General features: G+C 47.3%; 1 protein-coding gene across 2 annotated transcripts; it reads right to left on the reverse strand.

Moving 5' to 3' along the window:
• Positions 1-746: 746 nt before the first annotated feature.
• On the reverse strand, positions 747-22,769 carry LUC7L (LUC7 like). Of its 2 annotated transcripts, XM_049767986.1 has the most exons (11): positions 22,697-22,769; positions 22,132-22,202; positions 20,993-21,087; positions 20,154-20,252; positions 13,755-13,865; positions 12,340-12,483; positions 9,750-9,926; positions 6,856-6,944; positions 6,228-6,257; positions 1,750-1,917; positions 747-1,091 (listed from the first exon to the last, which is right to left on the reverse strand). In XM_049767986.1, the coding sequence occupies exons 4-11, from the start codon at positions 20,247-20,249 to the stop codon at positions 950-952; spliced, it is 957 nt and encodes a 318-aa protein (XP_049623943.1). In that variant the 5' UTR covers positions 20,250-20,252; positions 20,993-21,087; positions 22,132-22,202; positions 22,697-22,769; the 3' UTR covers positions 747-949. The 2 variants fall into 2 exon arrangements, with proteins under 2 accessions (XP_049623943.1, XP_049623942.1); XM_049767985.1 differs by lacking the exon at positions 22,132-22,202.
• Between the last annotated feature and the right edge of the window lie 2,497 nt (positions 22,770-25,266).

Here is a 25,266-nt window from a genome sequence, read left to right on the forward strand (position 1 = left end):
GGACCCAAGTCCATTTTCCACACCGCCTCCCCTTAAGGCCACACCAATGGTGCTAAGGTTCAATGCTGGGGAACCACACATGGTATCAAGAATCAAAATCCAGGGGCCGGAGAGATAGCATAGAGGTAAGGTGTTTTGCCTTTCATGCAGGTCAGTGGTTCAAATCCCGGCGTTCCATATGGTCCTCCGTGCCTGCCAGGGGCTATTTCTGAGCAGATAGCCAGGAGTAACCCCTGGCACCCTCCCGAAAAAAAAAAATCAAAATCCGGGGCCCGAGAGATAGCATGGAGGTAAAACGTTTGCCTCCAATGCAGAAGGTCAGTGGTTTGAATCCCGGCATCCCATATGATCCCCCGAGCCTGCCAGGTGCGATTTCTGAGCATGGAGCCAGGAGTAACACCTGAGCGATGCCCGGTGTGACCCAAAAACAAAAACAAACAAACAAAAAAAAAAGAATTAAAATCCTGGTCAGTCCCATGCAAAAGGAGTACACTTTGTTGTTTGGGGGTTACATCCATCAGTGCTCAGGGAACAACATCCTTGGTGGGGCTTGGGGACCAAATGAGGGTCAGCCATTGTACAGCAAGTGCCTTAACCCTATACTCTCTCCGGTCCAAGTGTTTAGGTATCTTAACCCTGGTACTAACTTTTCCAGCCCATGCCAGTTTCTGAGGGTAAACACCAGTGTCACCACCACAGAAGCTTAAGGGGGTCTCCAGAGCACAGACAGCAGAGACCCTGGTAGCAGTCAGGAGGCACTGTCCTATTTATTTAATCCTACTAAACATAACCCCGGAACACAGGAACAACTCAGTATATCTCTAGAAATGCTCCAAAACAATAAAAATTTAAAACTACAAAAGACGAGCTGCAACCAGTCAATATAAAGGAGATGTGTGAGGCCGTGTGAAACCTTTATGAGACTATGTACAGTGCCAGGGCAGGGGCTTCAGATCTCGCCAGCCTCCTTCTCCTCTGACCTCCTCGAAGATGTCTTCCCATTGGAGCTCTCGAGCCTCCAGTCAGCAGTCCCCCGCTCGCTTCGCCCACAGCCCCAGGGCTCCTCCCTGGATGCCCGTTCTCTGGAGAACCTGAGGAACAGGGACCGAGGCTCAGGAGAGGCTACCATTCACTTGCGGTTGGCTCCTCGGGCACCGGCAACTTGGACCTTCTACAAGGCACGAAATAAGCCATGAACCCACCGTACTCAAGGACCCCATGGGCAAAGGGCAGCCAGGGCCTAAACTCTGCACTGAGGAGGGATCCCTCAGAACTGAGCCAAGAATAAACCCTGACACAGCCCGGCGTAACCCAAAGACCATCTCATCATCACTAAGTACCGGGAAGAACCAACTGTGGTTTCCTGGGGTTGACAACCAAGGGGAACTTTCATATTCTTTCTTTTGGTGTTTGGACTAATACCATCTGTGCTCAGGGGTTACTCTTGGCAGTGTATGGAGGACCATATAGGATGCTGGAGTATTGAAATCAGGCCAGAAGGTTCACCTGGTGGGTGAGGCCAAAGCCCTCTCTTCTGTATCACTCCAGCCCCAAGGCAAAGGCTGAGTGTGGCAGTACTGGCCTCTCTTTTATCCCAGCCCCAGAGCTGCAGTTCTTAGCTCAGCTGGCCTGCCAGTCTGCTCAAGAACACGGTTCTGGACAGAGGGCCCGCTGACAGCCCCAGCAGACCCTTTGAACACAGAAGGGCTCACTCCTGGCTGCAGCTACTGAAGGAATCAGAGTAGTTACTTGTATTTCACACTCCGGTCCCTGGAGGCCCAGCGGTGGCCCCGGCTGTGGCTGCGGGAACGGCTTCGGTGACGCCGGTGCCTGTCTCGGGACCGAGATCGGGAAGACTTCCGTCGCTCTCTGGAGGTAGATCGAGAGCGCCGCCGACGTCTCTCCCTGGAACGTGACCTGCATCAGAGAAGTAGGAAGGAGTCTCTGGTTCAGACCGAGCCATCTGAGAGTTCATCTCTCAGCAAGATCTGCTCCACCCCACACACTTCCACTCAAATGCACAACAGTCCCGTAAGTTGCCCCATGTGCCAGAAAACTGTGGTTAGATCTGGAATTCCCACCAGTAGGCATTTGGAACACTTCCCAGGAAGTCTCTGCTAGGCCTGCAGCACCACAGGCTCAGAAGCACCCTGTGATTCTCCCCCCTCACACACACACACACACTCTGCATTAAGCTTCAGCACATCTACAACAGAGGGATGCATCTTGCCCACCCCATGCCCTCCCCAATGCCTGGCCAAGACATTGTAAAGTAAAATATTAGGAATATGTATATGTGTGTACAACAGAAGGGAAACTGGTAGTAGGAAATGAACACTAGGTGAAGGACAGGTGCTGGAACATTGCAAGACTGATACTCAACCAACTTAACTCTACCTCACAGTAATTTAAAAAAAAAAACAACAAAACTTTAGGGGGACAGGAGAGGTGGTGCAGCAGGATATTTGCCATGCATGTGGCTGACCTAGGACGGACCACGTTTCAATACCCCAGCATCCCATATGATCCCTCCTAAGCCAGGAGCGATTTCTGAGCGCATAGGCAGGAGTAACCTGAGCATCACTGGGTATGGTCCAAACTCTCCAAAACAAAACAAAACCTTAGGGCAGGGGTCTCAAACTCAATTTACCTGGGGGCCACAGGAGGCAAAGTCAGGGTGAGGCAGGGCCGCATAAGGAATTTCACAAAAAAAATAAAAAGTCCTCAAACGTCATCATTAACAGGTTTTTGTGTGTGTGTGTGTGTGTGTGTGTGTGTGGTTTTTGGGTCACACCCAGAAGTGCTCAGGGGTTATTCCTGGCTCCAGGCTCAGAAATTGCTCCTGGCAAGCGCAGGGGACCATATGGAACGCCGAGATTCGAACCGATGACCTTCTGCATGAAAGGCAAACACCTTACCTCCATGCTATCTCTCCGGCCCCCATTATTAACAGTTTTAATTATTTCTTCTAAACATGAATAGAACATTGAGTGAAGATCATGAACAGTTTTTCTGAACATGGTATCTTTTGCCTATTCCTTGCTGCCAGAGACTTGACAGCGCTTCTTCTCACAAATCTGAACCACATTTGGCTTTAGAGAGGAAGAGTTGAGACCCTCAGTATGGCTTGAAGATGATCATCATTAAGTCTAGACTTGTACTTTGACTTCAATTGAAGTTCAATGTGGAGAGTAACTTTTCACACAAATATGTGCTCCCAAAAAGGCACATGGTGCGCTTGAACATTCGGGAAAGCTCAGGGAAGCTGGGGGGCAATTCTCTCAAAAACTGCCCATGAGGGGCTGGAGAGGTGGCACTAGAGGTAAGGTGTCTGCCTTGCAAGCGCTAGCATAGGACGGACCGCGGTTCGATCCCCCGGTGTCCCATATGGTCCCCCCAAGTCAGGAGCAATTTCTGAGCGCATAGCCAGGAGTAACCTCTGAGCGTCAAACGGGTGTGGCCCGAAAAAAAAAAAAAAAAAAAAAAAACCAGCCCATGCACGTCTGCTTTTCCACTAATCTCCCTGAACTTGGCTTGAGATCAGAGTTGCATTGCAGGTCAATGAGCTCCATTTGAAGCACAGGAGAGGCATCTTGCACATCAAAGGAAAAGGGGTCCACAAAAATTTGGAAAGTGGCTCTGTGCTTTTTGAAGTCTGCAAATCTGTGATCAAATTCCTTCTCTAGCTTAAAAATAGCATCAACATATTTCTCACCACTGAATGGTATGCCTGCATCCACAAGTTCCTTGCATGCTGGGAAATGGCAAAGGTTTGTCTGAGAGAGCTGGGATATCCATAACACAAGTTTTGTGGAGAATGCTCTCACATTGTCATAGGCAGTACTGATAAGCTGCCCTGGGCCTTGCTTGTAACATCTTGTTTAGTACATTCAGATTATGTGTGATGTCAACAAGAAAAGCTAAGTCCATGAGCATCTCAACTCAGAAACAGCATTTCCATCCTTCTCCATGAAGGCTTTCACTTCTCTCAACTCAAAAAAACTTTTCAGGGGCCCAGAGAGATAGCACAGCGGCGTTTGCCTTGCAAGCAGCCGATCCAGGACCGAAGGTGGTTGGTTCGAATCCCAGTGTCCCATATGGTCCCCCATGCCTGCCAGGAGCTATTTCTGAGCAGATAGCCAGGAGTAACCCCTGAGCACCGCCAGGTATGGCCCAAAAACCCAAAAAAAAAAAAAAAAATCTTTTCAGGACATTTCCCCTGCTGAGCCAACGTACCTCAGTGAAATAGAGCACATCTGGGGCTGGAGAGATAGCATGGAGGTAAGGCGTTTGCCTTTCATGCAAGAGGTCATCGGTTCGAATCCCAGCGTCCCATATGGTCCCCCGTGCCTGCCAGGAGCAATTTCTGAGCATGGAGCCAGGAGTAACCCCTGAGCACTGCCGGGTGTGACCCAAAAACCACAAAAAAAAAAAAAAAAAAAAAAAAGAAATAGAGCACATCTCCATATTCTGACTCGATTTCCTCTAAAAAAGCATGGAACCTCCTGTGCTTTAAGCCCCTGGATCTGATTTGGTTGATGCATTTCACAACAACAGACATCACATTGTCACACGGCAGGCATTTACTGCAAAGGGTCTGCTGATGGATAATGCAGTGAAGAGCAATGGCCTTCTCTACACCCTCCTCTTCAAGTTTATTTTTGAACAAGTGCCACCAGTCCATTTTTCCTCCCTGTCATCAATGGCGCTCCATCGGTTATTATTCCAACAAACCTCTTCCATGGCAAATCTGCATTCTCAATGGCATCACACAGATGCCGAAATATCTCATTAGCGGTGGTCTGGCCATGCATTGGAATTATTGTGAGCAGCTCCTCTGTCAATTCAAAATTGCAATCAACAGCATGGACATAAATTTGAGCTGCGCAGTGTCTGTTATATCTGTGCCCTCGTCAAGAGCAACTGAGTATGCATCAAAACATTTGGCTTTCTCACACAGTTGATGATAAATGTCACTTGACATGTTAGAAATGCGCTCTGCCAGTGTTGGCAGAAAGGCTGGTTTTGCTAAACTGACTTTTCTTTTCCAGACAGATAATACTTGCAGTCTGTAACATGTATTTTTTAACAAACTCTCCTTCTGTGAATGGTTTCCCTGCCTTGGCAATCATCTCACTAACCATGTAACTAGCTTTGACCGATGCAACATTCTCTTTGGTTGCTTTCTTGAAGAAATCTTGTTGCCTCATTAGACATGCTTTATGACTGGCAACCTGCTTGGCTCTCTCATTTCCTTGATATTTTGCACATTCCTCAGCATGTATAGTTGAATAATGGCGTTTCAAGTTGTATTCCTTGTGCACTACAACTTTCTCTGAGCAAATAAGACATGTGGGGACGCCCCTATGGTCAACAAAGAAATACTGCGTCTCCCACTTTTCCTGAAATTGTGCTCGTCATCAATCTTTCTCTTCATTGCAGGCTTTGATGAAGTCATGATGAAGGTATGACAAAATCTAATTCTGTAATAAACTTCTCTCCCTTAGGCCTCCAATAATGCAAGGGACAGTGGGCAGGAGCAGCGGAAATGACGTCTGCGCCAGGCGCAAAGTATTCGTAATTATTCGCTTACTGAATATTCGCAATAAAAAATCGCATTAGTAAGAAAAAAAAATCGCAAAAAATCGCATTAAACATTTGCATACCCTGAACAGAACTGCTTACCAAATAATTGCGAATACTGTGATATTTGAAGGCTGGCCGCAGGCTACAAAATGTTGTACGGAGGGCCGCGAGTTTGAGACCCCTGCCTTAGGGGGACTTGGGGCTGAAGCAATAGCACAGTAGTAGGGTATTTGCTTGCAAATGGCTGACCCGGGATGGACCCGGGTTCAATTCCCCACATGGTTCCCTGAACCTGCCAGGAGCAATTTCTGAGCACAGAGTCAGGAGTAACCCCTAAGTGCCAACAAATGTGGCCCAAAAACATTAAATAGTAAAAAAAAAAATTTTTTTTAATGTATGTATAACAAAACATGAGTTCTATAACTGATAACAGACTTACAATGAACAAAAATGAACTGTGACTCCAGAGAAGGGGAAGCAGGTAGACAAAGGGACAAGAGAAGGGGGCTCTTGGTCATGGGGGTGATGGTAACTACATCACGAATACAAATGTCAACACATTGTTTAACAAATGTAAACACATGGCCTGAACTGTAATATATTTAAAACTATTCTATCTGAGAAACCAATATGGATCCTACCTCCTACGATCTCTGGTTCTTGACCCAGACCTGAAAAAGGAAAAAAGAGAATTAATTTTCTCAGAACAATCCCATCTCTCGGCAGTGGGGGACCAGGGATGTTGTTGACTTCTACCCGAGACCTGTTCTGTTCTGACCACTCTAGTCCTCAGGCCCACCATGGGATCAGGCACTGCAGTCCCTGCCAATGGGACCTAGTTCAGCTAAACAATCACATGGCAGACACCTAAGCTAGAGCAGAACCCTACCAAGAGTGATCCCTGAGGGCAGAACCAAGAGTAAGCCCTAAGCAACCACTACGTATATCCCCCCCATTCCAACTGTGCAAGCACTACATGGTAGTGGTTCAGGCAGGCACTCTGTCAATCCACATCTGATCTCATGTGTCAATCAGCAGTCCAGTGAAAGGCACAAAACTGGACACAAAGCCATGGAGACTTTTTTTTTTTTTTTTTTGGTTTTTGGGTCACACCCAGCAGCACTCAGGGGTTACTCCTGGCTCTAGCTCAGAAATTGCTCCTGGCAGGCACGGGGGACCATATGGGACACCGGGATTTGAACCACGAACCTTCTGCATGAAAGGCAAATGCCTTACCTCCATGCTATCTCTCCGGCCCCTCAGACTCACCTTCTGCTCAGCCGTTCCTCCCGTTCCCTCTCCTCTCTCCTCCTCAAGCGATCCTGATTCCTCTTGTCTTGCTTTTCAGCCACAGTTTTCTAATAAATGTGAAATTGGGAAATGAAACAGCAAATTCAAAACTACACAATGAAACTTGTATAACAAAGCAACTAATCAATAATGGTCATTTACATGGTGGTGCTCAGGGGATGATATAGGATGCAGAAGACTGAACCCAAGTCAGCTGCATGCAAGGCAAGTAACCTACTAAGTGTACTATATCTCCAGTCCAGAGGTATTACATTTTATAAATTCAATGACAAAAAATACTCATCACAAGAAATTTATCATACTGCTTTTATTTTGAGGAAGATGCACCCCCAAGAGCTTAAACATCTTTTTTTTTTTTGGGGGGGGGTCCACACCAAGCGGTGCTCAGGGGTTACTCCTGGCTGTCTGCTCAGAAATAACTCCTGGCAGGCACGGGGGACCATATGGCACGACCAACCACCTTAGGTCCTGGGTCGGCTGCTTGCAAGGCAAATGCTGCTGTGCTATCTCTCCAGCCCCAAGAGTGTATTTTTTTTTTTTTTTTTTTTTTTGGTTTTTTGATCACACCCGGCAGCACTCTGGGGTTACTCCTGGCTCTATGCTCAGAAATCGCTCCTGGCAGGCTTGGGGGACCATATGGGGATGCCGGGATTCAAACCACCGTCCTTCTGCGTGCAAGGCAAAAACACCTTATCTCCATGCTATCTCTCCGGCCCCTGGAGTATTTCTTTTTTTTTTTTGGTTTGTTTCTTTTTTGGGTCACACCCAGCAGCGCTCACGAATTACTCCTGATTCTATGCTCAGAAATCGCTCCTGGCAGGCTCAGGGGACCATATGGGATGCTCAGGGGACCACATGGGATGCCGGGATTCGAACCACTGTCCTTGTTCATGAAAAGCAAACACCTTACCTCCATGCTATCTCTCCGGCCCCTAGAGTTATTCTTGACTGTACCACCAGCCCAAAAACCAAAATCCAAAAATAAAACAAAACAAAAATACCTAGGCTGGGCTAGAGAGATAAAATAGCCAGTAGGGGAGAGCAAGCAGGATGTCTTGCACACTATTGATCCAGGCTCAATCTCTGGCACCCCATATGGTGCTTGCAGAGCTTGCATAAGTGATTTCAAAGCAGAGAGTTAAGAGTAACCCCTGGGGCTGGAGAGATAGCATGGAGGTAAGGCGTTTGCCTTTCATGCAAGAGGTCATCAGTTCGAATCCCAGCGTCCCATATGGTCCCCCGTGCCTGCCAGGAGCAATTTCTGAGCATGGAGCCAGGAGTAACCCTGAGCACTGCCGGGTGTGACCCAAAAACCACAAAAAAAAAAAAAAAAAAAAAAAAAAGAGTAACCCCTAAGCATAGCTAAGTGTGACCCAAAAACTAAAACAAAACAAAAGAAAAACCTTGGGCCAGCATTGTGCAAGTAAAGTACCTTAATCCCTGTACTATCTTCAATCTCTTTGGTCCTTGGATCCTGACATTTTTTTAGGCACAACTCATTCATTGTAAGTCTAAGAGGATCAAATTTTTTTTTTTTTTTTTTTTTTTTTTGGTTTTTGGGTCACACCCGGCAGTGCTCAGGGGTTATTCCTGGCTCCAGGCTCAGAAATTGCTCCTGGCAGGCACAGGGGACCATATGGGGCGCCGGGATTCGAACCGATGACCTCCTGCATGAAAGGCAAACGCCTTACCTCCATGCTATCTCTCCGGCCCCGAGGATCAAATTTTTTAAGAATTAAAGAAACAGGGGGCCCGAAGAGATAGCACAGCGGCGTTTGCCTTGCAAGCAGCCGATCCAGGACCTAAGGTGGTTGGTTCGAATCCCGGTGTCCCATATGGTCCCCTGTGCCTGCCAGGAGTAACCCCTGAGCACCACCGGGTGTGGCCCAAAAACTTAAAAAAAAAAAAAAAAAAAAAAAAAAAAGAATGAAAGAAACAGGGGCCAGAGAGATAGCATGGAGGTAGGGCGTTTGCCTTGCATCCAGAAGCACAGTGGTTCAAATCCTGGCATCCCATATGATTCCTGAGCCTGCCAGGAGCAATTTCTGAGCGTAGAGCCAGGAATAACCCCTGAGCGCGACCAGGTGTGACCCAAAAACCAAAAAATAAAAGAAAATTAAAGAAACTCTGGGGGGCCGGGCGGTGGCGCTGAAGGTAAGGTGCCTGCCTTGCCTGCGCTAGCCTTGGATGGACCATGGTTCGATCCCCCGGTGTCCCATATGGTCCCCCAAGCCAGGAGCAACTTCTGAGCACAGAGCCAGGAGTAACCCCTGAGCGTTACCGGGTGTGGCCCAAAAAAAAAAAAAAAAAAAAGAAACTCTGGGACCTGGCCAGCCCAGATTCGATATTTCCCTGACATTCCATACAGTACCCAGGAAAATTCCTAAGTGCAGAGCCAGGGGTGGCCCAAACACAAAAAATTAAAGCCAATAGTATAATATGTAGGCATATGGCTGATTCTGGTTAGATCCCTGGCATACCAGGGATATATATGATCCCTGAGTATAGAGTATTGAGTCAGGAATAAGTCCTGAATACAGCTAAAAGTGGCTCCCAAATGAACAAACATATATAAGGGATGGAGAGGTGGCTCAAGGGGCTGAAGAGCATGCCTTGCATGTAGGAGACCCAAGTAGTCTCCTGAGCAGCACCCACAGCTACCCTGTCTAAGAGGCCCCTCAGCACTGCTGGTGTGGCCCAAAAGAAAAAATAAACATGGAGTAAGGCTATGGGTCAGCAGTAAAGCAAGTCTTGAAAGAGTGAGACCAAGATTTCATGGTCAAAATAAACACGAGAAATATGAAGGTGACAGATTTCTCAGGCTTCTTCAGAAATGCACTATGGGAACATACCCTCAACTGATCAAGCTTCTCACGGATTTGAATGAATCCCAGGTGTAACTTTCCCCCAAAGTGATCTGCAAGACGGCGGTCGTTATCATGGAGACCCAGGTAAGCAGAGCAGACCTCACAGACACGCAACTTCTGCTGCTGGAAACTTGACGCAGGCATGGAATTCCGGTATTCTTCCTGACATGGGGAACACAGTATGTGAGGCATACAGAATTGACACCAGATACTCAGCCTTCAGAGTGAAAAACTAGACCAGGTGACTTTCACTTTTCTTTTGTTTTGTTTTTTGGATCACTCCTGGCAGTACCCAATTGACTCCTGGCTCTGCATTCAACGATCACTCCCAGCTCAAGGGACAAGAGTACATAATTTTTATGCAGGAGATTCAAGTTGCATCCCTAGAAACACATAATCCCCTAAGCATCACAGGGAATGCATAAGCACAGCTAGCTGTACACCCGAAAAAACAAAAAAACTGAAAAAAATTTATAAAATAAAAAATAAAAAACACACACAAAAAAAATAAAAATAAAGGGCCCGGAGAGATAGCACAGCGGTGTTTGCCTTGCAAGCAGCCGATCCAGGACCAAAGGCAGTTGGTTCGAATCCCGGTGTCCCATATGGTCCCGTGTCTGCCAGGAGCTATTTCTGAGCAGACAGCCAGGAGTAACCCCTGAGCACCGCCAGGTGTGGCCCAAAAACCAAAATAAAATAAAAATAAAATAAAAAACACTTAAGAAAATGAATGACAGGGCCCGGAGAGAAAGCACAGCGGCGTTTGCCTTGCAAGCAGCCGATCCAGGACCTAAGGTGGTTGGTTCGAATCCCGGTGTCCCATAGGGTCCCCTGTGCCTGCCAGGAGCTATTTCTGAGCAGACAGCCAGAAATAAACCATGAGCATTGCCGGGTGTGGCCCAAAAAAAAAAAAAAAAAAAAAAAAAAAAAAAAAAAAAAAAAGAAAATGAATGACAGATCCAAACAGTCACTGATGAAGTCTCCCCACAACATTCCTTGAATAGCTTGCACTCTAGCTGACACTTTAACGTTCTCCCCAATCTGTACAAGCCTTTCTCAGGCTATGACATAACTGAAGACACCCAATATTCACTCTTTTTTTCTTTCTTTTCTCTTTTTGGGGTCACCTCAGCAATGCTCAAGGATTACTACTGGCTCTGCATTCAGCAACTGTTCCTGACAGAGTATGGGGGACGGTAGGGATGGTAAGAATCAAACCCAATGAGGCCGGAGAGATAGCATGGAGGTAAGGTGTTTGCCTTTCATGCAGGAGGTCATCAGTTTGAATCCCGGAGCCCCATGTGGTCCCCCGTGCCTGCCAGGAGCAATTTCTGAGCCTGGAGCCAGGAATAACCCCTGAGCACTGCCGGGTGTGACCCAAAAACCAAAAACCAAAACAAAAAAAAAAAAGAATCAAACCCAAGTGAGCCACATGTAAGGCAAGTGCCCTGCCCACTATCATTCCATCCCCCCAACATTCATTCTGGAATGTAACTCTGGCCTAACCAGGCAAGATGAGGTAAGAGAGCTCACCAAACTCAGGAGGCAACAGACCCTACATGGTGAAAATGGTCTCAGGGACGTTTGACAGGGTGTGCTTCCTAGTATTACCCTCAGAGAAAAACACTCAGGAATCTTGCTTTATACCAGAGGGAATCATACTCAGAGCTGGTGACTCAGAGCTGGCGAGTGGCCAGAAGACCAGAGCAAAGACAGAAATCCAACTCTCTGCTGTACATCCTACAATACAGTCCACTTCCAACTCGTAAGTTAAAAGGAGGTTTCAGGGCCAGAGTGATAGCACTGTGGGTAGGGCATTTGCCTTGCACGTGATCCCTGGCATCCCATATGGTCCCCCAAGCCTGCCAGGAGTGATTTCGCGCACACGCGCATGTGTGTGATTTCGTGTGTGTGTTTTGGGTCACACCCGGCAGTGCTCAGGGGTTATTCCTGGCTCCATGCTCAGAAATTGCTCCTGGCAGGCATGGGGGACCATATGGGAAGCCGGGATTCGAACCAATGACCTTCTGCATGAAAGGCAAACGCCTTACCTCCATGCTATCTCTCTGACTCAGGAGTGATTTTCTTTTTTTTTTTTTTTTTGTTTTGTTTTGTTTTTTTTGGTTTTTGGGTCACACCTGGCAGTGCTCAGGGGTTATTCCTGGCTCCAGGCTCAGAAATTGTTCCTGGCAGGCACAGGGGACCATATGGGGCGCCGGGATTCGAACCGATGACCTCCTGCATGAAAGGCAAACGCCTTACCTCCATGCTATCTCTCCGGCCCCCAGGAGTGATTTTCTAAGTGCAGAGACAGGAGTAAAACCTGAGCGCCAACTGGTGTCAAAACCCCACCTCCCCTGCCCCAATAAAAGAGACTCCATAGAACTGGAGAGATGGCTCAAAGCACTGGAACATATGCTTTGCAAGTGGGAGTCCTGGGGTTGAATCCCCATTACTGAAAACCCATACTGGAAATATTCTGTGTGGCTCCAACACCCCCCGACAAGAAGAGACAACTTAATTTTAGTCCAAATAATCAACTCTCTGGATTTACTGTTTCATCTTTCTCACCAACCTCAGCTTCTTTCTTCTTTGCACGGACTTTCTCCACTTCCATAAGAATCTTCTGGGATTCATCCACATTTCCTTCAGCTCCCAGCTGTTCAGCCTTGGCAAGAAGTTTCCCTATTTCTTCATTTAACTCATGTACTTTTTCTGCCTATGGAAAGGAGAACAATTAGGTGAGCAAATATCTAAAAGCAAAAGAGCTTTAATGCAGGGGCCGGTGCAACAGCACAGTGACAAGGCATTTGCCTTGCAAGCGGCTGACTCAGGATGGATCCGAGTTTGGTTCCTGGCATCCCATATGGGCCCCATAGAGATGCCAGGAGCAATTTCTGAGCGCAGAGTTAGAAGTAACTCCCGAGCACTGCTGGGTGTGGCCCAAAAAATTAAAAGAAAAAAAAATGCTTTAATGCAGACAAAACAACATTATTTTGCTATATTTCTTAGTGGTTCCATTAAAAATAGTTAGCCAAGGGCCGGAGAGAGAGCATGGAGGTGGGGCATTTGCCTTGCATGCAGAAGGACGGTGGTTAGAATCCCGGCAGGCCATATGGTTCCCCGAGGCTGCCAGGAGCAATTTCTGAGCTAGAGCCAGGAGGAACCCGAGTAATGCCGGGTGTGACCCAAAAACAAAAAAAAAGAAAAGAGCAACAAAAGCCAAAGACACAGTATTGGCACTGTGTCTCGCAATGCTGCCACCCAGGTTGGATTCCAGGCACTATATATGATCCCTAAACACAGAGCCAGGAGTAAACCCTGAGCTCTGCTGGGTATGGCCCAAAAACCAAAGTTCCTCCACCAAAAAAAGTACCAAACTATACATGAAGGATAAAAGCTTGCTGACAAGTCCTCCCTTTCGACCCCCCAAACAGCAGGAACCCCTACCCAATACACAAGCAGCAGGAAAAATGAGCTCTGAGGCTTAGCAGTACAGGTATCACCAAAAAAGGCAAGGCAGGGGCCGGAACGGTGGCGCAACTAGTAAGGTGTCTGCCTTGCCCGCACTAGCCTAGGGAGGACCACGGTTCGATCCCCAGGCGTCCCAAGCCAGGAGCAATTTCTGAGCACATAGCCAGGAGTAACCCCTGAGCGTCACCGGGTATGACCCAAAAGTAAACAAACAAAAAAAAATGGCAAGATTGATTTGATCCCGGGTTTCGGCGCAAAAAAAAAAAAAAAAAAAAAAAAAAAAAAAGGCAGGGGCCGGGCGGTGGCGCTGGAGGTAAGGTGCCTGCCTTGCCTGCACTAGCCTAGGACGGACCGCGGTTCGATCCCCCGGCGTCCCATATGGTCCCCCAAGAAGCCAGGAGCAACTTCTGAGCGCATAGCCAGGAGTAACCCCTGAGCGGCACAGGGTGTGGCCCAAAAACCAAAAAAAAAAAAAAAAAAAAAAAAAAAGGCAAGGCAAAATCCTCCCAGACATACCTTTGCAGAGACCTCTGCGCTTATCTCCTCTTGTGTCTCTGCCAGCCGCTTCTTGGCAAGCTCAGTTCTCCGATCACATTCAGCAATAAAAGACTCCAAGTGATCCATCGCCTAGTTCATGAGAAGAGAGCTATGATCAACTACATGTACAGTCTCACAACCCATCTGATAGAAAACACTCCTGAGTTGATTTCTGAAAGCCTACAGTGTCAGAGGACCTTACACTATGCTTCACCCTTCAAACACAAAATTGTGTTTGATCCAGGGGCTTGGTTAAACCAAGTAATTGTTCAGAAACACAATCTTCTGAGTTATTTCCGAAGCTTGTAAAAAAAAAAGAAAAAAGAAAAAGAAAAACTCCTATAACTTTTCCAAGAATATTTTGAGTAAAATTAACAGTTTAGGAGTGTGGGAGACCGTAAATTCTACTCCCTTGTCTTTGTAAGATATAATAGTCTAATACCCTCCTACTTTTTGAGGAGTTCCCCCTTCCACCTCTGAACAATCCAATAACTATCACTCTGACCCACGAATACAATTAGTTACTGCCTACCTTCTAGAACAGCAGCAAAAATGGCTACTACTTACCCAAAGAGATAAAGGAAACCAGAAATCTGATTATTCTGGAAAAGAGCTGGTGGGAAACAAGATACTAAGCAGTTTATCTGCCATAAGACATACATATACAGAACAGTAGTTTTCAAACTGTCAGGGTTTGACCAGTAATAGAAACACCTCCTAATCTCAACATCAAGCTAAGCACTAGGCACTGTGGGTATGGCCTAAAGGCCAAAACCAACCAAATAAAAGCCCTAGGTGTCAGGGAAATGGCTCAATGGGCCAGAGCATAGGATTATGACTTGGTTTTGGGGGTAGGGGAGAGCAGCAGGCCACACGTGGCAGTACTCAGGGTATAGTCCCAGCTCAGGGCTTGTTTGTCACTCCCAGCTTCTAGCAGTGATCAGGAAGGAGACTGAGCTGCCAGAGGGCCACCTATGTATAAAGGGTATTGCTCAGCCTACTAAATCCTATCCGATTCTGGAACTCAATTTTTGGTTGTTATTTTTTGGGCAACACCCAGTAGTTCTCAGAGTTTATGCCAGTTTATGCCAGGCTCAGTGCTTAGGGACCCATATATATACATTGCAAGGATTGAACCAGGGTTGGTCATGTGCAAGGCAAGCACATTATCCTCTGTGCTATCCCCTCTGGTATCTTTTATTTTTTTTGGGGGGGGGGGCCTTTTTGGGTCACTCTGCAGCGCTCAGGGGTTCCTCCTGACTCTACGCTCAGAAATCCATTCCTGGCAGGCTCGGGAACCATATGGGATGTCGGGATTCGAACTACCATCCTTCTGCATGCAAGGCAAATGCCCTGCCTCCATGCTATCTCTCTGGCCCCTGGTATCTATTCTTTTTTTTTTTTTCCTAGTATCTATTCTATTTTAGACTTTATTATTTTGGATTTTGGGCCACACCTGGCAGCACACAAGAGTTACTCCTGGCTCTGGGCTCAGAAAGCGCTCCTGGCAGGCTCAGGGGACCATATGGGATGCCAGGAACTGAACCCAGGTCCATCCTGGGCCGGCCATATGCAAGGCAAATGCCCTACTGCTATGCTATCTCCCTGGTCCTCCCCTTTGGTATTTAGAGCATATTTTGCATGCAAGAAACCTAGGTTCACTCTCCAGCATTGCATGACTCCCTCCCCCAAGCATCACCAGGAACAGACCAAAACAACTAAGTGTGGCCCCAAGTAAATTCTTTAGTTCAGAGTCCCAGAAAAGTTTTTGAGCTAACTTGAGAAATTTGAACAGTATCTGATGGAGGGAAAATGTTTAGGGCGAGGGAGGGACTGAGCACTCAATGAGCTGAACTCATGGTTTACACTTATGAAGTTTGGGCTCCAGCCCTGAGCAACAATGACCAAGCACAAAACAAACCAAGTGTTTTTTTTTTTTTTAATTGACCAATATTAAGAGGTGGAGTGCCCAAGAAGTGCTCAGATGACCTTGTACTTGGGAGGGTTTGATGGGGTTCTGGGGTTTAAGCTTGAAGGGACCTCATATTCTAGATATGTGTGCCACTCCTTGGAACCATCTTCCAGTCCTAAAATTATGACTGCCAGCTGTGTGGCTCAGTGGTGGAGCACACACTTTGCACGTGTGAGGCTGTGGGTTTAATCCCTGGTACCACATGCCCCCCATCCATTTCCTAAAAGAAAATTTTAATTTAAAAAAAGAGCTCTTAGATGGGGGGATGGGATAAATAATTAAAAAAGTTAGTGGCCAGAGATGTGGTGCTAGAGGTAAGGTGTCTGCCTTGCAAGCGCTAGCCAAGGAAGGACCACGGTTCGATCCCCCGGCGTCCCATATGGTCCCCCAAGCCAGGGGCAATTTTTGAGCGCTTAGCCAGGAGTAACCCCTGAGCATCAAACGGGTGTGGCCCAAAAAACAAAACAAACAAACAAACAAACAAAAAAGTTAAAAAGAGCTCTTTGGACTGAAGAGATAGTACATAGTACAGTCGGTGCTTTCTCTTGCATGCAGCCAACCTGGGTTCAATCCCCAGCATTCCATAGGGTCCCCACAGCACTGCAGGAATGATTCCTGACAGGTCAAATGTATACCAAGGAGCCGGAGCGGTGGCACAAGCAGTAGGACATTTGCCTTATACATGCTAACCTAGGATGAATCACAGTTAAGATTCCCCCGGCATCCCATATAGTCCCCAAGCCAGGAGCGATTTCTGGGCGCATAGCCAGGAGTAACCCCTAAGCGTCACCAGATGTGGTGCAAAATACCTGCGTAAGGATGATACGCAAATTCATGAAGCATTCCATATTTTTTTCAATGTTTTACAAAACTACATTTTCAAGGGGCGGGAGATAACATGGAGGTATGGCGTTTGCCTTTCATACAGAAGGACAGTGGTTCAAATCCCGGCATCCCATATGGTCCCCTATGCCTGCCAGGGGTGATTTCTGAGCATAGAGCCAGGAGTAACCCCTGAGCACTGCCGGGTATGACCCAAAAACCAAAAAAAAAAAAAAAAAAAAAAGTTTCCTAACAAAGCTACATTTTCAAAAGTTTTTATAATAAAGTTGTTTATTAAAAAAAAAAATTTTTTTTTTTGGGCCCGGAGAGATAGCACAGCGGCGTTTGCCTTGCAAGCAGCCGATCCAGAACCAAAGGTGGTTGGTTCGAATCCCGGTGTCCCATATGGTCCCCGTGCCTGCCATTTTTTTTTTGGCTTTTGGGTCACACCCAGCGGCGCTCAGGGGTGACTCCTGGCTCCACGCTCAGAAATTGCTCCTGGCAGGCTAGGGGGATCATATAGGATGCCAGGATTTGAACCACCGTCCTTCTGCATGCAAGGCAAACAGTCTTTTTTTTTTTTTTTTTTTTTTTTTTTTTTTTTTTTTGGTTTTTGGGCCACACCCGGCGGTGCTCAGAGGTTTCTCCTGGCTGTCTGCTCAGAAATAGCTCCTGGCAGGCACGGGGGACCATATGGGACACCGGGATTTGAACCAACCACCTTTGGTCCTGGATCGGCTGCTTGCAAGGCAAACGCCGCTGTGCTATCTCTCCGGGCCCAAGGCAAACAGTCTTACCTCCATGCTATCTCTCCATTCCAGTTTATTAAAAACTTATGAATAAAAAATAAAATAATAAGAGGCCAGAGAGAGAACACGAAGGTAAGGCGTTTGCCTTGCATGCAGAAGGTTGGTGGCTCGAATTTCGGCATCCCATATGGTTCCCCAAGCCTGCCAGGAGTGATTCCTGAGCAGAGAGCCAGGAGTAACCCGAGTGTTGCCAGGTGTGACCCAAAAACAAACAAAATAAATAAATAAAATTAAAAAATTAAAAAGAAAAACACGGGGGCCCGGAGATATAGTACAGCGGTATTTGCCTTGCAAGCAGCCAATCCAGGACCTAAGGTGGTTGGTTCGAATCCCGGTGTCCCATATGGTCCCTCAAACCTGCCAGGAGCGATTTCTGAGCGTAGGAACACCTGAATGCTGCCATGTGTGACCCAAAAACCAGAAAAAACAAAAACAAACAAAAAAACCCACAAAAGTATACCCTGAGCACAGCTGGTATGACCCCCAAAATAAGAGGGCTGGATAGGGCCAGAGTGACAGTACAGTGGGTAGGGTGCTGCCTTACACGTCGCTGACTCATGTTTGATCCCTAGTACCCCACATGGTCCCCTGGGAACCACTAGGAGTGATCCTTGAGTGTAGAGCCAGGAACAACCCCTACATATTGCTAGGTGTGGGCTAAAAACAAACATAATAAACAAACACAAAATAATAAGAGGACTGGAGATGTAGTACAGGAGGAAGGGCACCTACCTTGCACACTGACAAACTGGGTTCTAGCCTCAGCACTCTATGGTCCTGAGCCCTGGCAGAATTAATACCTGAGTAGAGGTAGAAGGCCCTGAAACTACACTGCCATGTGTTGCCTCCAAAAAAAGTAAAAGTTCTCAAATATTCCTGATTGACCCGATTCCTCCATCAGCTCCATGAACACAATGTTTCCATTAAATTTGATAAACAAGGGGCTGGAGTGATAGCGCAGTGGTAGGTCGTTTGCCTGGCACACGGCCAACCCAGGTCAGACAGTGGTTCGATTCCCAGCATCCCATATGGTCCTTATGTGCCACAGAGTGATTCGTGAGCACTGCTGGGTGTGGCACTTATATAGAAAACAACAAAAATTTAATAGCCCATTAATAGAAGACAAGCTTGAGAAAAATGTAACATATAATTACTCTTTATGAGGAAGTAAGTGATATACAAAACAGCATTTTATCAAACAAACAATATAAAGGGAGGCTCTGGGATCCCCAGCCTTTTATTTGTTTTAAGCTACAGAACTGGGGTCAGAGTGATAACACAGCAGTAGGGCATTTGCCTTGCACATGGCAACCCGGGAAGGACCCAGGTTTGATTTCCAGCATCCCATATGGTCCCCGAACCTGCCAGGATCGATTTCTGAGCACAGAGCCAGGAGTGCCCCTCCCCCAAAGTTACAGAACTAAAGGGGCAGAGTGACAGCATTGCAATAGGGCATTTGCCTTGCATGAGGCCCAACCTATGATAGACCTGGGTTCCATCCCCAGCATCCCATATGGTCCCCTATGCCTGCCAGGAGCCATTTCTGAGCACAGAACCAAGAGTAACCCCTAAGCACTGCCAGGTGTGCCTTAAAACTAAAATAAAATAATCACAGAACTAAGCCAGAGAAATAGTTCAAAGGCTAGTGTGATGGTTTGCTGAAACTTAGTTTTGACCCCTAGCACCAACAGGAACACCCATTAAACCCTACATACTATGTTGTTCATAAACTTAAATACTAAGGAGCCAGAGATAGTAGTGGGTAGGGTGTTGTGGACATCCTATATAGTTCCCTAAGCCCTGCAAAGAGTGAATCCCGAGCACAAGGTGTGGACCTTCCCAAAAAAACCTATAATGGGGCTGGAGCAATAGCACAGTGGTAGTGTTTGCCTTGTACAGAGCTGACCTGGGACAGTCCCAGGTTCAATTCCTAGCACCCCATTTGGTTCCCCAAGCTTGCCAGGAGCAATTTCTTAGCATAGAGCCAGGAAAAACCCCTGAGCACTGCTGGGTGTGGCCCAAAAAACAAACAAACAAAAAAGTACTAGTTGGGCCAAAGAGAGCTAATAGAGTAGGTAGGTTGCTTGCCTTATACACACAACCTGGAATCTATCCCTGGCATCCCATATGGTGCCTGAGCACAGCCAGGAGTAATTTCTAAACACATAACCAGTAATAATACCAGCATTAAAAACAAAACAAAACTAGGGCCGAAGAGATAGCATAGAGGTAAAAGTGTTTGTCTTGCATGCAGAAGGTTAGTGGTTCGAATCCTGGCATGAATATGGTCCCCTGAGCCTGCCAGGAGTGATTTCTGAGCGTAGAGCCAGGAGTAACTCCTGAGTACTGTCAGGTGTGACCCAAAAACCAAAAATAAATAAATTATTAAAACAAAACAAAAACAATACAAAAAGTTCTTTTTTTTTTTTTGCAATAAACCAAGGACCTTATACCCACGAGGCTTGTTCTATCAAATAAGCTATCTTCCCATTCACAATGGGGAAAAAAAAAACAGGAGGCCCTGATTTTACCCAACACCTCATAGTTCCCCACAGCACTGACCTGGCTGTAGCTACCCTCCCCACCCCACCCCAATGCAGAATAACGTTGGTGGTAAACACAAAGACACAGTAGTCCTGATTGTGTTTTAGCTACTGAATTAACCAATGGTATAACATGTCTAATTTATTTTTTTTTTCACAACTTACATCATCATTCTTATTCAGTATTTGGCTCTTCACTATAGGAATGAATTAGTATCAAATAAAAACTTACATCCAATTCAAAAAACAGGTCCCTTTCTTTACTTGCAATCTCATAATCTGCTCTGAGGGCCAAATCGTGGATTTTGGTACATTCTCCTAAATCCATGCGCTGTGAAAAATAAAAAATATTACATATGAATATTTATGTGTAGAACTCACATAGCATCATCTTGCACTTCAACTGTTACCAAAACAAAATGCCTCTTTTGAATACTAAATTAGGATTAAATCAAATAGTATGTAGCAGCTGGGAAGGGAACACAAAGAGCTGAAGCTCTAATTTTACAGTTATTGGGGCCAGAGTCAGAGTACAGCAGGAGGGTGTTTGCACTGTACACTGCTGACTCAAGTTCAATCCCTGGCATCACATATGGTTCCCATGAGCCCCACCAGGAGCAAAGGAACCCTGAGCAAAGTCTGGAATAAACTGGGCATCTCTGGGTGCAGCCCCCCAAAACAAAACATTTTAACTCCTAAAATTCTACTAAACAGCTTATAACATTTAGAAGGAAGAAGGCAATTTCAACCTAGTAAAAGAAACACAATCTGGGGCCGGAGCAGTGCCGAAAGCAGTAAGGCATCTGCCTTGCCAGCTAGCCTAGGATGGACCACAGGACAGACCACAGTTTGATCCGCTGGCATCCCGTATGGTTCCCCCCAGCCAGGAGCTATTTCTGAGCACATAGACAGGAGGAACCCCTGAGCATCACTGGGTGTAACCCAAAAACCAAAAACCAAACAAAATACAATCTAACCTAACCTGAAGCTCTTCTCCCCCTCGTGTACTACATACCAGCATTCACGAGTGCCAAAACAAGCCACCATCACCCCACCCTGCAGTGCACCTACCGTCCCAGCTAGGATGTCGTGAGGGCAGCAGTCCAGGAGGTGACTCTTGCAGACACGGTCATCTGTAAACTTGACCCTCTGTCTGGTTTCATCTCCTGAAATTCATTTGTGGTTTTAAATAAGACCATATTATCACATAAACCACAAAAGCTTGTCCGGTACAACAATTCACCTGGATGTTTTTGCAGGCTATCAAATACACTGAAAAGCTGACCTAAAGGAATTTTTATCACTGGAGCACAATAGAGATGTTTTTGGATGATAAATACATCATGAGGAATCACACTTAATGAGCTCTGACTCCATCACTGTGTCAAAGTCAAGGAGTCAGAAGTGAAAGACTGAGCACCAAAAAGCCATTAGCCCACACACAGACCGGTGGACAATGAAATATCAAAACCCATGCCGATCAGAGACCAAGATCGCCACGTGATTTCTAGCTGGTAGTTCCCACCAACAAAAGTTCCTTATGAACTTGAATTTTTCCTGGTCAATTTCTTATGGACAAACACAGAAGCCGTATTTTGCCCAGAATGACATGATGCAAGCTTTCAGCATCTATGGCTGACAGATGACCTAACCCTAGTATTCCTATTCCCCTTTTCATCCCACCCCCCATTAAAGAGAGTTGGCACCTGGGAGTCACATTTAACAAGGCAGTACCAAAAAATTTTAAGAGGAAAAGGTGAAAAGAAAACTGGGTCAGTCAATACACACTGTGAGCTCCAACACATGCTGTGCCCATTTGCATTCTTCAAGACCTCAGCTGCAGAATTTAGGCTGCTGTAAGTTTAAAGGGCCCCCACACCTGCAGTAAGGAAGTCAGGAGGAATGAATGATACATAAAAAGTAAAGGCGAAACGGCTATGTGACAGATCTGTAAAGCGCTTCTGTGTCTAGAACACAGAACTGTGTACTATGAATGGAAGAATTCTTATCTTAGGGCTCGCAAGCATCCAGGATTAAAGAAGTGTCTTTATATTTAAATGTTTCCTTTTCTTTCTTTCTTTTGACTTTCTAAACTACACTTTTGTAAGATTACTCGTGTGGAGAAAAAATTAAAAAAAAAAGCAAACATTTTTTAATTTTTTTTTTTATTTTTTGGTTATAACAGCTTAGAAATTGGGTTTGTGACTCACGGCTCGATGAACATGAGGCTTTTCTGCAACTCCCTTGCAGAGTGATGTAGGCAGGCAAAGATACACTGAACCTTTGTGAATAAAATAGAGGGGGGCCACAATTGTTCCGTTTGTATGGACTCCACAGAGGGGGGGCAGCAATTCAAAAGCAAACTCAACAGACCGAGGAAGCTAAGCCCGCACAGTCTTCACCTACAGTGAAGAAGTCGGGGTGGGGTCCCCCAGAAGACTCTGGGGTGCGCCCCGAGAACGTGCCTGCGGCTGCAGCGGGCTTAGGCCGAGAGGGTGCGAATGCTACACGCCAGGGCACGGCGTGCTCGGCCCCTCGCTCCGAGGGGGCCCCGGGCGGCACCCCTCTGCTGCCTGCGCTGCTGACCACCTACCTGGCCACGGCCGGGCGCGGCCCACACTCCCCGGAGGCTGCAGGCCCGGCCGGCCGCGCTCCGAGGCTCCACCTGCGGCTCCCGGCGAGGCCCCGGAGGCAGCGCGCGCGGCCCAGCGGGCTCAGGCTGGCACCCCGATTCCGGCCCCGGAGGACGCGCACGCCGCGGCCCCCACGACTCACCGTCCCGGGCCGTGCCCATGAGCTGGTCCAGCAGGGCCCGCATCTGCGCCTGGGCGGACATGGCGGCGGCGGGGACGGCCCGGACAGCGGCTCCCCGGCGAAGGCGCAGGCACAGCGAGAGCGAGAGCGAGCGGGTCGGTCGGGCTCGGGCGCGCTCGGCTGCTTCCGGCCGCGGGGCACGCCGGGTAGAAGTGCGACGGCGGCGGCGGCGCCGAGGATGCTGGGAAATGTATTTTTTTTCTGGGCCGGAGCGCCTCACCGCGGGGGAATGCGGGGAGTGCGGTGGAGAGACACCGAAGCCGGACTGCGACCGAAGAAAGACGGTAGTCATCGACTGTACGGTCGGTTCCCTGGTCTCGCCAGGAATGGTTTCTGCAGGAGAAATCCCTGAGTGTCGCCCGTGTGGTCCAAAAATGTATATACATACATATATAAAGTCCCCAACCAGAAATGTCTTTTCTTGCTACTCATGGGCCATGAGTATGGCCTAAAACAAAACAAATAAAACAAATGTGTGTGTGTGTGTGTGTATATATATATATATATACACACACACATACATATATGTATGTGTATGTATGTATGTATGTATACAGTCCCAAACCAGAAAAGAAACCCTCTTTTCTTGCTACCCGTGGGCCATGTCATATCTATACATATCATGCAACTGTGTTCAGGTTTGCCTTTTTTAATTTTATGGTTTTGAAGTCAGATCACACAGTGCTGACATGCCACTGAACTCCCTGGGGAGCTCAGGGGCTAGTTCAGTGCCCAAAATCTTCAGGCCTCTTGCCTGCCAAGTATGCACTTAGCCCTCTAAGAAAGCTTCCTCTTTTATGAAAGCTTAATCAAACATGTACCTCACAGTGGGCACTCTGTGAGCTCACCGTTATCCATCCGAATGGTAAAGGAAGATAAAAGACAATGGGCAATTGGATATAGTATATAATATGTGTGTATATTATATTTTAATATTCAATGTCTATTATAGAGTCTGAGTTATTTTGATTCTGTCTCCGCTATTGAAATAATAGTTTAGGAGCCGGAGAAATAGCACAGCAATAGGTGTTTGCCTTGCAAGTAGCTGACCCACCACCAATGGTGGTTCTAATCCCGACATCCCATATGGTTCCCATGCCTGCCAGGAGCTATTTCTGAGCACAGAGCCAGAAGTAACCCCTGAGCACGTCCGGGTGTGGCTCAAAAACCAAAAGAAAAAAAAAAGAAATAATAGTTTAAAATAAAAGAAACATAGTTTCCACACATATATACAGTTATGTGAGCAATGTCATCTCTTTAGTGTAAATTTAGCTGTAACATTGCTGGAAAGATGTGTTCTTTAGGGCTAGAGGAGTGGTAATACAGCGGGGAGAGTGTCTAGCTTGCACATGCCTACCAAAGTTCATTCATACCCCAGCAATCATGTGGTCCCCTGGACATATTGCCCATATATACAGCAATCATATAGATCCCAGAGTATTGCCAGGGTTAAGTCCTGAACACCCCTGGGATTGGCCAGGTGAGACAGAGAGAAAGTTTGAGATTCTTTAAGGGAAAAAGCCTCACGGGGATACAAGTATTGGATGCTGGAGAAATCGTACTAGGCTAAGGAATTTGCCTTGCAGGCTGCCAACTCCAGCAGCATCCCAGTGTTATCTATGGTTCCCATCTCCCTCCAGCACAGGGTGTGAGTAGAAGCAAATCCTGAGCATCGCTGATCACCAAGAGTCCAGAATTGTTCTAATTTTGCCACTTAGGTATGGACTAGTACCTCGGACCTCCCCAGAGTCTAGCTAGCACCTTTCTGACCTCTTTAGCACATCTCCCGTACCCCCCAGCATCTTCTTGAAACTCTTATCGTCAGGGGATTGAAAATGAAACAAATCTTGTTTGTCAGATCTTCCCTCTTTAAAACCCCAAGATATGTTAGCTATGGCCTGGGACGTCTATCAGAGGCAGTCTCTTGTGTCTTGTGTGCCTTAAGGAGTCTCCAGGGCCAGGAGACATAGTATGGAAGTAGGGCGTTCGCCTTGCATGCAGAAGGACAGAGGTTCGAATCCCGGCATCCCATAGGGTCCCCAGAGGCTGCAGGAGCGATTTCTGAGTATAGAGCCAGGAGTAAACCTTGAGCACTGCTGGGTGTGCCCAAAAACCAAAAAAAAAAGTCTTCAGGTGTGAGAGCAGCAATTTCCACCGAGAAAGTGATACCAGCCCACGTTCCACGCCGGGCCTGGTGCAGGGACAGGACAGTCCTGGTTTCCCTGAGCAAAGTGATACTTGCTGGGCCAGGCCCGGCCCAGCCCGTCCAGGCCTGGCCGCCCTAGCCTAACCCTAAGCCTTAAGGGCAAAGGGCTCGGCCTTGCTGCCGCTCCGCGGGGGCGGGGCTAGCAGACACTTCCGGTGGGGCCCGGAAGTGACGTCGTCGCGACGGGCTGAGCGCGGCGCGGGCGGCGGCAGGTGAGTGAGCGCGCTCGGCGGGCTTGGCGCGTGCACGCGAGCTGTCAGACCGGCCGGATCCCCGGGTCCCCGGGTCCCCGAGTCCCGTCCCGGCTCCGGGCCTCCCTCGGCGA

This window comes from Suncus etruscus, chromosome 2, assembly GCF_024139225.1.
Source record: "Suncus etruscus isolate mSunEtr1 chromosome 2, mSunEtr1.pri.cur, whole genome shotgun sequence".
Taxonomy (NCBI): Eukaryota; Metazoa; Chordata; class Mammalia; order Eulipotyphla; family Soricidae; genus Suncus; species Suncus etruscus.

Bases quoted from the DNA above. Each gene is read 5' to 3' on its own strand.
- LUC7L (XM_049767985.1), bottom strand. From the start codon at position 22,757: ATGTCCGCCCAGGCGCAGATGCGGGCCCTGCTGGACCAGCTCATGGGC. The intron at 21,088-22,696 runs GTGAGTCGTGGG...AATGAATTTCAG, and splicing joins CATGGGCACGGCCCGGGACG to GAGATGAAACCAGACAGAGG. The intron at 6,945-9,749 runs GTATGTTCCCAT...CACATTTATTAG, and splicing joins AGAAGCTTGATCAGTTGAGG to AAAACTGTGGCTGAAAAGCA.